The following is a 12626-nucleotide window of genomic DNA, read 5'->3' as shown; positions in this document are numbered from 1 at the left end:
GATAATTTTTTTATACATTTCTATTTAATTAATTGTTACTACCATCATTTTCTAAAAAAATGCTTAACTAACTTTATTTATTTTAAACATTATTTGAATTTCTAACGATTACATTTTACTGAATTTTACACTTGTTTTAATCATGTAGAGCTAATATTTCATAAAAGCAATTAAAACATTGCTTTGAATCTTATTCTACTAAATTACAAGCTTTATATTATTTTATCAAATTAAATATTATTTTATCAAATTAAATATTATTTTATCAAATTAAATATTATTTTGGCATCATAATTTATTTACATTTACAAAATTATTTAAATTACAAAATACTTATGTATATAATAATATATTCTTATTTAAATAATTATTGTATTAAAAATCAGAATGGCTATTCTTTGAAGGTCTATAAAAATAATTAACATTTAATTTTATGCTATGTACACAGTATCACTTTTGATTTAATGTGATTTAATTTAAGTAATTTATTTACAGTGATGGTTATCTTTAATCAGTTCCAAGTTGAATGTAGACCTCTGTTTTTGTGGAACACCTTGTTGCTTCATTTTGGTCCTGGGATGCGTGGACTTACCCATTCTTCCTTGCTTATCTAAAGCCTCGCTGGAGCCACTTCCCGCCATGGTGTCGCTCTCCTCCGAGGAGGGGTTGTTGGAGAACATGGGCTGGCGACTCCCACAACTGGGAGTGCTATTCTGTGGACTAATCACCACTCCATTGTACGACGAGTGGGAGTCTGCGATGCTTCGTCCATCTCCTTCGTCTCTTCGAGACATCTCTGAGAACGGGCTAATAGCTCGTTTGATGGCTGAACCTGCGTTCTGTATCTCTGCACTGATACTTGCAATAACGCTTTCTCTTCTGTCTCTTTCGATCAGTTCAGTCTTCGTCAATTCGTGCCTAATAGTCGTCATCTCTGTTGAGTAGGAATTTGCGATAGAGTCGGCAAATGTTTGATTTTTACTTTTCATTGTTCCCATTTCTTGAACATTGTGAGTTTTCATCTTGGTTTGTCGCTCGATTATTTCTGCAGTAGTTAAATCAGGTCCTTGAATGTTGTTGTGTAAACTAGTGGCTCCCGAGAGCCAGGGTTTGCTGTTGTTCGATGGTTTCTTGTGGCTGATGTTAACAACGTTTTTGCAAGCGCACACAGTGGAGCCTTGCTCAACGGGTCTATTACACATATCGCAGAATCTCTCACACTCTGCTGCCACTCTTGTGACTTGAGAAGGGTTTCCGTGTCCGATGACATCTTTCTCAGGAATTGAGTTCTCGTCAATGATGCCGAACTTTTCAAGACCAGTCATCATGTTCGAATCATTGTTTGAATTATTGTTGCCGGACCCTCCTTGGCCATTTGAATTCAGCAACAGTTTTGAAAGTGGTGGAGCTAGTCCTAGACCGATGCTTCTCTCGTGATAGACTTCGGATATTGTAGGAGTCAGTTCCCTATTGATGTGCCGCAGTTGCGAAGCTAGTATCGAGTCTTGAATACTGCCACTTCCGCTGCTAGATTGAATGGTACTGCTGCCAGATTTGGATGATGATGACAAAGCAATATCTTTAGACACTTTAGATTGCTTGATATTTTCGATCTTAGATTTGACTGATTGGCTCTCTGAATCAGTTTGTTTCTTCAGAGTATTAGTTTCGAGATTGCGGCTGGGACCACTCTGCTCAGTTGCAGAATAGTAAATGCTTCCAGGAGTGTTCAAGTGAGACTCACTAGTTGGCAACGCTGGAGCCTTTCGGCTGGTGGTGCTCATATTTGCTATAGCATTAGTCACGGCTTGAATATTGCTAGATAGTTCTGTTCTCACGCTGAGCCTCTCCAAAGAGGCGTCTGAAGCTTGCGCTCCTTTCCTATGTGTTCCTGTATTCTTATACAAAGTTTTGATGTTATTTCTTCCTTGCAAATTTGCCATGCCGCTAGGCTGTGTAGTCAGAGGCATCGCAGTGTTGAGCGTTTGTTCAAAACCTCTTTCAAAGTCTGAGTCAGAACTGTTGCCTTCAGCGAAAGCACCGGCTAATGAACTGAGGTTGTTATAGACTGGTGGTAATGGGTGGAGGTTTTCAACAAGTGGTCCTGGTGCAGGAGGAAGACGCGGAGGTGGTAAAGGAGGAAGAGGCGCTCTCCTCAATACAGTAGCATGCCCCGAGCTCTCCCAATCCGTAGCAGAGCTGGCGGAGCTAGAACTATCTGGTCTCAATCCTGAATTTCCAACTCCCATCTGATTCTGCAACTGACCTGCTTGAGCATAACTCTTGATATCGCCATCAAGTATGCTAGCATTGAGTCCGTAAGCATCCATCTGCATATCAGTCAAGTTCTGAGCCTGTCTACCCATCATGCGAGCTCCCATCAGCGTTTGATTGCTTCCTGGAGTGGCATGGTATAGATTCCTGATCTTAGTCTGATGTGCCAGGGCGAGCGTGACATTAGTAGGATTATTAATAGCAGAGAGTTGATCGGAGATGTGTCTTTGTAACGCGACTGGAGGACTCGGAGTGAAAGCTGCGTCACTTTCTCCTCCACCTCCGGGTCTTGAAATCTTCACTGGTGGCCTTTCACCACTTCTAAAATCAGACTTGCTATGGGTGCTTCTATAAGATTGGTGTTGGAGATCATTCCGGGATGCTCCGAACTTGTTTGACATGTTCAAAGTGGCAGTTCCAGGGAGACGTGAGACGTTCCCGTAGCATGCGGTGACGGAGAGATCGCAGTCGAGAGCTCCCGTGGTGGTCCTCGGAGGTGCGTCGGGTGGCGGGGCCGTCCGACCGTCTGGTTCTCCGCGGTGACGCACATACGAAGTGAAAGCGCCGGGTGTGAGTCTGGGACCACTCAGTGGAAGTGGGGGAGGTGGCACTACACTTTGTCCTGAAAATGAAATAAGAAAATTAATTATATGTCATCTTCAGTTATATTTTACATGCTTTCAAATAGTTTCTAATGTCAAACATATTATAGGGAAATACAATAATTCTTTACCTATATTTCCAAGATTAGGAGAGCTGGTAGCTCGGTGCAGTTCCCCATCAGAGTGCGGCTCCATGTCGTTGTTCTCTATGGAAGCGAGTGATTCCAGACTAGAGCTAGAATCCAGGCTGAGACTCCTCGGAGCTTCCTGCGTGTCTGCAAAACAATAAACTTTACTTTTAGGTTGTTTTAATCACTTTTTCAATCAAATTTCAGCATCGAAACATTCAAGGATTCATACATATTTTGTAGGCATGCAGAGTAAGAACAGGCTTATAAGCTGTGTTTTTGTAAATGTAAACTTACCGAACAGTGCCAGCAGAGCCTGCAGAACGAACTGTATGTTCCTCCTGTTGGCTTGCTTTCCAGTTCTAAGGGTTACCTCATCTTGTCCAACCTCCATCAGGTCACAACCCAGGGATGCCAGCAGTTCGTGGCAGCCCTCAACTCTCCATAATCTAGAAGGGTAAGAAATAATGCATGTTAATGTTTTATTTAAGTTTTGTCTAATTCGTCCAGTATATGGTCCTTAGATCCACGATCCAGGTTCCCTATGAGCGAAGAGGCTCTGGCCCAGGAGTCCTTTTATGGGTACCCGAGCAACCAGGTCCTGGGAGAAAAGAGGCATAGGGAACATGGATGAACCAGGCACAACGATCCCGGGTCATTTTATTAATCTGCTTAGTCTACGAGACTAATGTAAATATGTAATTAAAATGTGTGTCTCTCTCACCTAACACTGACGGATATCTCAATGCTCTCAGTCTCAACATTCTTGAGTGAGAACTGTGAGATGACAGAGCGAATGACTCCAATGATATCATCAGCCATGTCCACGTTGGATATTAGTTTGGACAGGGCGTGGAGGGTAGTTGAAGTTAGACCTGTAAATAAAAAGATATTATTGTTTTGTCAGTTTTTAAAAGAGAGATTAACCTTTTAAATATTAGGAAATCAAATTCATATGATGTTTGGTAACAATTTGGTCTCCTAATCATTAACGGGTTAACACAAAGTTCTATTATGTTCTTATATACATATAACAATCTCATGGACTTTCTCAGAGGAAGGACTGCCACACAACTTTGTCTTGGCCACACTCCTTACATCAATCACCTGCATACATCATACAGAAAGATCATAATGCATGTGTTTACCTAGAAGGGCTTGCAGACTGGCAGAACACTGGGTCAGCCTGTCTTCTGGGTCACTCTGCGGGAAGAAAACGCTGGACGGTATTCCATTTGCTGCTGGCTCAAACCTGGAGAGAAAATAAATGAGTTTTGAAAAACATTCAAACACATGAAAACCAAAAAATAATAACCAATTATTATAAAAAATAAAAAATATATTTTCATCACATTGTAAAGCAATTGTTTTTTTGTTTCTTCACATTGAATCATTGTTTGCATTTCAAATCTTTAACCTCACTTAGGACAAGTCTGTGTTGAGCAACGGTTTTAATCATTATAAGTACAGTTTGTGTATAAAATTTACCTGAAGCCGACACTCATGAGAAGTTCTTTCCAGCCAGTGACGTTGCCCACTTTATTTTCTATGCTCTTCTGTGTAGTGTACATGGCATTCTTCTGTCCTCGAACTATCCTCTGGAGAGATTTCTCCACGAGGTGTAAAGACACTCTCAGTGCGTCTCTGAAAAGAGGAATAAATTTAAAATACAACAAATTAATTGTACAAAAAAACAAACATAAAATTTTCACCGTTCTGCAAAAGTCACCAACCCACATGCGCATGTTTCGAGAAAACTAAATTTGAATGTGAGAGGAAATTTTTTTTAATACTTTTATTTTTTGTCTTTTACCTAAGATGAGAGTAAATAAAACTGTATTTGAAAGTTTACGTAACAAATTTGCATATTTAAAAAATGTGTATTGTGGTTTGGTGACTTTTGCTTGAACGCTGAAGAAATTTTCTCTCTCATTTATATGTTGACTTTTTTCTAAAACTCTTTTAATTAAACAATCTTCTGTTTAATGTCTAGTTTACTTAAACGAGCTTATTACTTGTAACTCGCACTTGTCACTCACCCTTGTACCCACCACATGTAAACAAGCATTATAGTACATGTGACAAGTGCAAGTGAAAAGTGGTACCTCCACCACAATTCTACTAAGCACTTGTTGCTTGCTTGAGTCCTGTGAACAGCCACGGCTAGTATTTAGATTGAAACTTGAAACTTCACACACGGAGTACGCATATTCTTTGTTTCGTTTGTTTATCCTTTTTGTGGTTTGTTTTTCGATTATGGCGACAGAAATGAAATTCTGAAACAACTATCAAATTCACATAGAATTTTAAAACTTATGGATGTCTATGAAACCAAAAAAAAAACTTTTAAGTTATTCTGTCATCAATGATAAAATAATGTTTGAAGGTGGTCCAATCCAAAACGGATGTCTTGCTTCACAATAATAACATACCTGCACTTGTCTGGAGTCTTGAGCAGGTCTGTGAGTGCCTGTCCCATGAGCGCCACCTTGTTGGAGAGCCGAACGTTTGAGCCCACGAGGGTGAAGCCCGCCCAGTTGGCCGGGTGTGCAAAGTGCTTTGTGTGCTGGACTGTCTGCATCGCGTCTCCAAGGGCCCTGCAAATATTTAATAAAACATTCTTATTGTTTCAATATGCCGTACAGGACTATCTTTAACCCTCTGGTTGTGGATATGACTTTGATTTGCCTTTAATATAATGCATTATTACTTGAGCACTAAGCAATCATTACGCTAAATGCTCACATGTTCCCCTAGCTTTTTGTTTTACTTGTGCAAATCTATTTCATTGTTACAAAACAAGTCAGTGCAAGTAACACGGGCGAGCACAATGAAAACAAATAACAATGAAAATCTTTCGAACCACAAGCATTAGCAGTATCTGTAATGTACCAAACTATTGAACATTTTAATATTACAAGTAAATTATTACATCTAAATTACTGCGATGCAGAGTTAATCTAGCAGAATAAGAATAAGCAGATGGGCATGCAATGGATTAAGTTTAATTTTTGAATAATTATTAAGTATAACCTGGCAGCCCTATTCCCCTGTAGTAGTGCCGAGTAGAAGGCCCTCAGCAGGATCTTAGCGGCCGTGTCGGGCACGGGCCACAGGGACAGCAACACGCAGTGGGCCCCCGCAGCCAGAAGAGCGCGGCACAGCTTTACCACACCCGCACAGGCGCCCCCTGCTCCGCAGTTGGCTGCTCCCGTGCTTGACTCGTTAGGGGCGCTGTTGTGGCAGCATGAGATTACCACCTGGTAGACAAATACATTGTTATTATAGCTAGACTGCAAGCAAAAGAAAGAGGGCAATGCACCTCTCTTGTCATGTGCAGAAAGGGTGAGATTTATCAGTAGGCTTACCACACCGCATTCACCTATTCCATGTCCCATTAGACCACTGTAAAAAACTTTAAAAGCAAACTTTTGGAATAAGAGTTTTCGAAGGAGTTGGATAGATTGGGAATGCTTCATATGCAGTTATGACAATGAACTAAAGGAGGAATGTAAAAATCTAATTTAATCAGTTCTTTGGATGTATCTGAAGGATAATAATTAATTTTTTAAATCAGAAATATTTCTTATACAAAGCAACAAAACTCTCAAACGGTGAGTTATCACGAAAATTGCATAATTTTATGCCTGGAACAGTTTGGTCATCTTAGCATAGAGAAAAATAAGACAAGACACCATACTGTTTTTTACAATAAGAAAACAGGAGTGCTGAAGTTCAGGTGACAGAAGGACTCGTCTTATGCAAACTACTGCATAATAATTCAATATTAACTTACCAATCTAGCAGACAGTTTCAAATTCAATATGTCTCTGGCAGTCAGGAGGAACTCAGACAAGGGCGGCAGCTCCATATTGCTGGATGACAGTTCACTTCCTAAAAAGCGAAATAATATTTGCATGAAGAAACCGTTTCCAGCAAGAACTTAAAATAGCTTTACGGGAAGATTGTGTCAAAAATGAATAATAATTCAGTTGTTACCTTCTTCCTCTCCCTCTCCGGGAATGGAGTCAGAGTGGCCACTGCCAGTGCTGGTGTTGAGGAACCTCTTGGTGCCCCCTTGGGACTGTGAGTCCACCTGCAAATACTTCATGTTAATGTGGTGGAAATCTTAACTCCGCATTCTAGTCGCCTTAACTCAATAAGCATGCAGGGGACTAACTTCTGTAGGTGACTATGTTTTTATTTTTATTTTATTTTATTTAGGAAACAGACAGTCATTTATATATTTAGCATAAACAGCAATTATTTACAATATTAGACCAATAATGTTCCATTAATTCTAGTTGTTGATTCAATATTTGCACCTATACAATATATTTATAAATGACAAAGAAATAAAAAGAATAAACAGTATAAGGAATTACAAAATGTTATAAACACAATTAAAGACAGTTAGTTGTAATACAGTTTCCGCATGATTATAATAAAAACAATAAAATAAACTAATATGATAGGATTATTTCACAAAATAAAAAATTAAGTTATCAGTTTAGTAAGTTGCATTTTATATGTTTTCAAGTTACACTTGAAAATGTTTACATCTCTAGAGGCATTGTGAGTTTTACAGATACGTCCTATTAAAGAGTTTTGCGCATATTTGGCTTTACAGTGTGGTGTTCTAAATAAGTCATTCGATCTGGTGTTGTGTTCAGATGATGAATCAACAAGACTGTTCACGATTTTGTATAAGAATAGGGCATCAGAAATTTATCTGCGTTTATATAAAGCGGTAGGGTCAAACTGATGATCGCTAAAGCGATAGGATGGGTGTTTAATAAATTTGGATTGGATATTTTCAATACGATCAATGTATGTTTGATATTGAGGATTCCAAACGACTGAGGCAAACTCGAGTTGTGACCACAAAAACAACACCTTAACACAACAATAACGTTGTAATAATTATGCAGGGAACTAACTTTTGTAGGTGGCTGTTGTAATAAATTCATATTTTATAATAATTACCATTTCACCAGGACTTAGAACGATGGCAGATAGCTTCCATGATACGTGAGTGGAAAGATGAATACATTCTGCCTCAGAGATTTGGGCTAGTACTGCTTCCCTGGATGCCTGTAAATACAGATAAATAATAAATTATCAATAAATATTGACCACGACCATCAATAAGTATGTATGCACATATGTAAGGTTTGTATTTGGAAATGAATATGGTGTTTACCTGAATATCAGTCAGCGTATGAGCGTGCAGCATATCTCCCACCATAAGAGCTTCTTTCTGCATGGGGGAGCTGTGTTGCCACCCCCAGTTCTCAGATACCCCGGAAGGCAGGCGGGGATTGCCAACAACGAGGCAACGCATTCCCCCATCTGGAAAAATAATGTTTTTGTATTATAATAATAGTTGTAAGGCAGATAAAAATATTACACCTTTAAATTTATACGATGAGAATGCCAACATTTTGATAAATCCCAACCAGGAATTATTAGATTCCTGGTCAAATAAAATTTTACACGCAAAACACTTCAATTATCTCAACCAAACGTATGTTGACAAATTTTCGTCAAACAAATGGTTGAGTATTGGAGAGTTGAGCGCAGAAATAGAAGGATTTATGCTTGCCATTCAGGATAGAGTCATTAATACTAAAAATTATAGAATGCATATAATCAAAGATACAAATCAAATTGATGATTTGTGTAGAAAATGTTTGGCTTTTCCGGAAACTATAGAACATATTATATCGGGATGTTCTATATTAGCACTGTCCGAGTATACATTTAGGCACAATCAAGTTTTAAAAATAATTCACCAAAATTTGGTAATTAAACATAACATGACTGCCGTAATGTAGTACCATAATATGAATACGAACCAAATTCATTTTTAGAAAACGAATTTTATAAAATATATTATGATAAAACTATACTAACAGACCGAACGATTAGTCATAATAGACCCGATATAGTTTTACATGACAAAATTAAAAAAATAACTTATATCATTGATGTCGCTATTCCAAATTCCTGTAATATTCAAAAATCTGTTAATGAAAAAATAAGAAAATACACAAATTTAGGAAATGAAATAAAAAGAATTTGGCATTCTCAGACTATAAAAATATTACCATTCGTTATTTCGACTACTGGCATTATACTTAGCTTTCTCATTAAAAATTTAGGCGTATTAGATCTATCAAAAAAATTATGTATAAAGATGCAAAAGTCGGTCATTTTGAATACATGTAGGATAACAAAAGATTTTTTAAATATTTATGTTGAGGGATCAGTAGGATTTATAGGCCATGTTAGAAGTTCTACCGAGCCGAACCCTCTGATATGAAAATATCTGGAGTCATCCATCCTTAGTTTTAAGATATCACAATTTGGAATTTTAATTTCACCAAAACGTAGATAATATTTATTGTGTTAGCAGTATTACCTTCATTTCAAAACATTTAACGTGCAGTATCAGAAAATTGAGTTTTGGCCTGGATAAAATAAAGGCAAATAAAATTATTGATCTCAAGAACTGTCAGTAAAAAAATAAGGAAAAGCATCATATACAAATAATCACCTTGTTGGTGTGAGTCAGCGTGCACTTTACTCCTTGCGATCTTATGTCCCTTCAGAGCTGCCAGACTCGGCACAGTAATCAGTGAGAACCTCTCGCACAAGTACTCTGTGATGTCAGAGCCCTGAATTGACGAGGCAGTGGCTGAAGGAGCCCCTGGAGGACCCTGGGGGGCTGACGGAGTCGCAGCACCGGGAGGAACCTGGTGACCTGGCCCAGGTCGCAGGACGGGGAAGGGGACGAGGTAGAGGTCACCCTCCAGGACTAATACAAGGTCACGTCGACCCCCGCAGTTCTTGGTGCTGTGGGTAGCTGAAGAAAAAAAAAATCAATTAGATGTAAGACAATTAGCTTATCAAATCATTTTTTGGAAGTGTTGCCTATTGTTTTATCAATTTATATGATTCCCGCACAGGAGATCCAACAGTCCCGAGACAGAGGATCTATAGCATTCCTATTTTGTTTGACAAGACAAAACTGTCCATAAATAAATATTCTAAGTGTAAAAATTTACCATTGGTTGTTGAACATGAAGTGGGAAGGACATCCTCAAATGGTGCCAAGAGCATTTGGTAGAGGGTCTGAATGCAAGATGGCCCTTGCCACATGGATATCTTTCTGGAACGTGTTGAGCTTTGTAGGCTTGTGCTGGACCTATGGAAATAAAAACAGAAAAGTAGTACATAGGTGGTTGATGTTACTATGCAGTATTTTTAAATAGAACAAAAAATATTTCTTTAGTAAATAAAGAAATAATATCGGAGATGTTGCTTACCTAGTTGAGCCCTGTAGACTTGCAACGGAACCACCGACAGATCCGACACTAAAGAGTGAACTTAGCGAATAATTCGACGAATTCAGCAAATGATTTCGGTTAACCTAAAAAATAAAAATGAATACATTAATAAATACTTCTACAATGACACTTAAATTTGATATTCCTAGTCAATAAAGATTTTTAAGCTCATGTTAACAAATTCTACTCACCATTCTCAAGAAACCAGCCCGATCAGTTGGTTCTTCACCTCCCACTCCCCTATCCCAGGTTGGACCATCTCCTCCACCAGATTTCTGCAGCTCCATGTGAAGACTGTCTCTCCAGGCTTGGATGTAGTGCTCAAGAACTGAACCTGGAATGAAACCAAGAAAATAGATGGTAAGTAAATATTTATATAAATCAAAAAATAAAAGAGGACCCAAGAGAGGACCCTATGGAAAATTTGATTTCACATAAAATAGAAACAGTACAATAAAAACATTAAAAGATTTTGATGGGATAATAGATGATTATAAAATTAAATTGTGTCATGACTTACCAGAAGGAGGCTGAGATTCTTCAGAACCAATATTAGGTGCGCCATTATTCTCACGGTCCTCACTAATTGCAACTTGATGAAACTTAACCACCCCTGGAAAACAAAAATATTCAAACAATCAAAAATATTCAAACATAGGTTACATACAATTTGGGAGGCGGGTATAATGGGTACCACCGCACCAGGAACTATTTATTTGGTAAGCAACACCTCTGCCATAGATCACCCGAAATGGTTCGCCACGTTTGATGACTTAGCAGGGGTGCCTGGGTTCATGGAGATGAGGTTTGTCTAGGTTTGGGTGGCGGATGCGTCTGCCTATCTGCTGCGTGGCGAGCCGGATCGAGAGACTGATTGAGGAAAGCCTTTTGACTCTCTCGATCCATCGCCTTGTACTGCAGTTGAGGGAATGGATTCATATGTCCGTCACTCCTGGACACACTGACCAGAACTTCCTCTCCTCGCATTGCTTAAAAAGACCATCCACACAGCATCCTTTAAGATGATATAGGCCCTGAGGGAAATTATTTTCCTCAAGGCCTTCTGTGTGGAGCTAATGTAAAACAAAACAATAGATCTTGCAAAAATTTCAGCTGGTAATCAAGAGTTAATAAATAATGGTAACTAACCTTTCATTGGTACAATCAGCCAAGCATACAAGAACCCAGCGGCCAAACTGTAGTACAAAACTGACGCTTTCTGCCTGTTGACTATCTCCAGCATTTGGTCAATGTTTTGAGGAGACCAGACCTCAGGAATCCTCTCCCGGCCTGTATCTATGGGACTGGGTGTTGAGGATCTGAAAATATAATTAATTAGAAAGAATGTCACAGAGTTAAAAATGTTTTCGAAAAAGAAGGAGATATTTTCTTATCATGTATATTATGGTTAAGGAATATTTTGAGAGGATTTTTGGACATTTTGACAAACCTGTTAAGTCCAGAGAGCCCAGCTGAGCAGGCTTGAGCATTATTGTTTGTGGAAGCTGGAGCATTCTTCTCAAGCAAAAGATCAATAAGAGATCTGCTCCTGCCATTCTCAGCGACCACCAGTGCATCTTGTTGCCTTCCGAGACCTGGAATTACATATTTGTAAGTTTATTGTTTAGAGATGTAGTTAATTATTCATAGGCACACAACACCAAAAACCATCTCCATTCCTGCCAACCTCTTGCTTTCTTTCCCCAGTGCCCCACGCCCATAGTTATAATAATAATATTTGGCTGATTTGTATAGCGCCGTTTTTGTGCAAAATCATCTTAAGGGCGCTTTGTTGTGTCAACCTCTACCCTAAGCCTATTTGATTGTCGGCTTCATTCAACTTTTCTAATCTTGTATGTAGCTACCTCTTAATATATTATTCTTGTTATTTATGTGGCATCACACAAGTGTCCACAAGAGTTCCAACAGCTCGCAGACAGTGGGACCCTATTTGGACTAGGTCGTGAGGCTGAAGGGAGTTAGGAGGAGAAGAGGAAGGTTAGGAAAGTACCTTGCTATTCAGATCTGGTCACCAAATATGGCTAATTCCATTTTAGGCCACAATTTGACTATATTTATTTATTAAACTTAAAATAGTTACACTTCATGTGGTCCAATATAAACATGGGTACATTATAAAATTTTATACTTAGCTTATTTCTGATATTTATTACATACAATATTGTTTACATTTTTCTTTAAATAGGCATATTTTTTTATTTTTTTACTAACTAAACTAATGCCTAAGTAAACAATCCTATTTTTTTGAT

The 12626-nt window shown here is 38.5% G+C and overlaps 1 protein-coding gene across 4 annotated transcripts in view; it reads right to left on the bottom strand.

Annotated features, from left to right (window-relative positions):
• Positions 1-275: 275 nt before the first annotated feature.
• The window catches only part of LOC149412893 (tetratricopeptide repeat protein 28), a 188335-nt gene continuing 175984 nt past the window's right edge, over positions 276-12626 (bottom strand). Inside the window, exons 22-40 of one of the 4 annotated variants that reach the window (XM_089645301.1) lie at positions 11807-11951; positions 11506-11675; positions 10877-10969; positions 10548-10690; positions 10336-10439; positions 10075-10214; positions 9564-9872; positions 8208-8356; positions 7991-8098; positions 7004-7109; positions 6801-6898; positions 6038-6264; positions 5437-5601; positions 4493-4648; positions 4153-4256; positions 3729-3879; positions 3302-3453; positions 3008-3166; positions 276-2896 (exon numbers count right to left, since the gene is read on the bottom strand). In XM_089645301.1, coding sequence (XP_089501427.1) covers positions 486-2896; positions 3008-3166; positions 3302-3453; positions 3729-3879; positions 4153-4256; positions 4493-4648; positions 5437-5601; positions 6038-6264; positions 6801-6898; positions 7004-7109; positions 7991-8098; positions 8208-8356; positions 9564-9872; positions 10075-10214; positions 10336-10439; positions 10548-10690; positions 10877-10969; positions 11506-11675; positions 11807-11951 — 5090 coding nt within the window. In that variant the 3' untranslated portion in view covers positions 276-485. The remainder of the gene's footprint in view (positions 2897-3007; positions 3167-3301; positions 3454-3728; positions 3880-4152; positions 4257-4492; positions 4649-5436; positions 5602-6037; positions 6265-6800; positions 6899-7003; positions 7110-7990; positions 8099-8207; positions 8357-9563; positions 9873-10074; positions 10215-10335; positions 10440-10547; positions 10691-10876; positions 10970-11505; positions 11676-11806; positions 11952-12626) is intronic. The other 3 variants (XM_089645303.1, XM_089645302.1, XM_089645304.1) reach the window with 3 other exon arrangements.

This window comes from Hesperophylax consimilis, chromosome 22 (assembly GCF_061612785.1).
Source record: "Hesperophylax consimilis isolate HC1 chromosome 22, BYU_Hcon_1.0, whole genome shotgun sequence".
Taxonomy (NCBI): Eukaryota; Metazoa; Arthropoda; class Insecta; order Trichoptera; family Limnephilidae; genus Hesperophylax; species Hesperophylax consimilis.
Note: the sequence above shows the minus strand (reverse complement) of the source record. Positions and strands in the feature narration are given on the sequence as shown.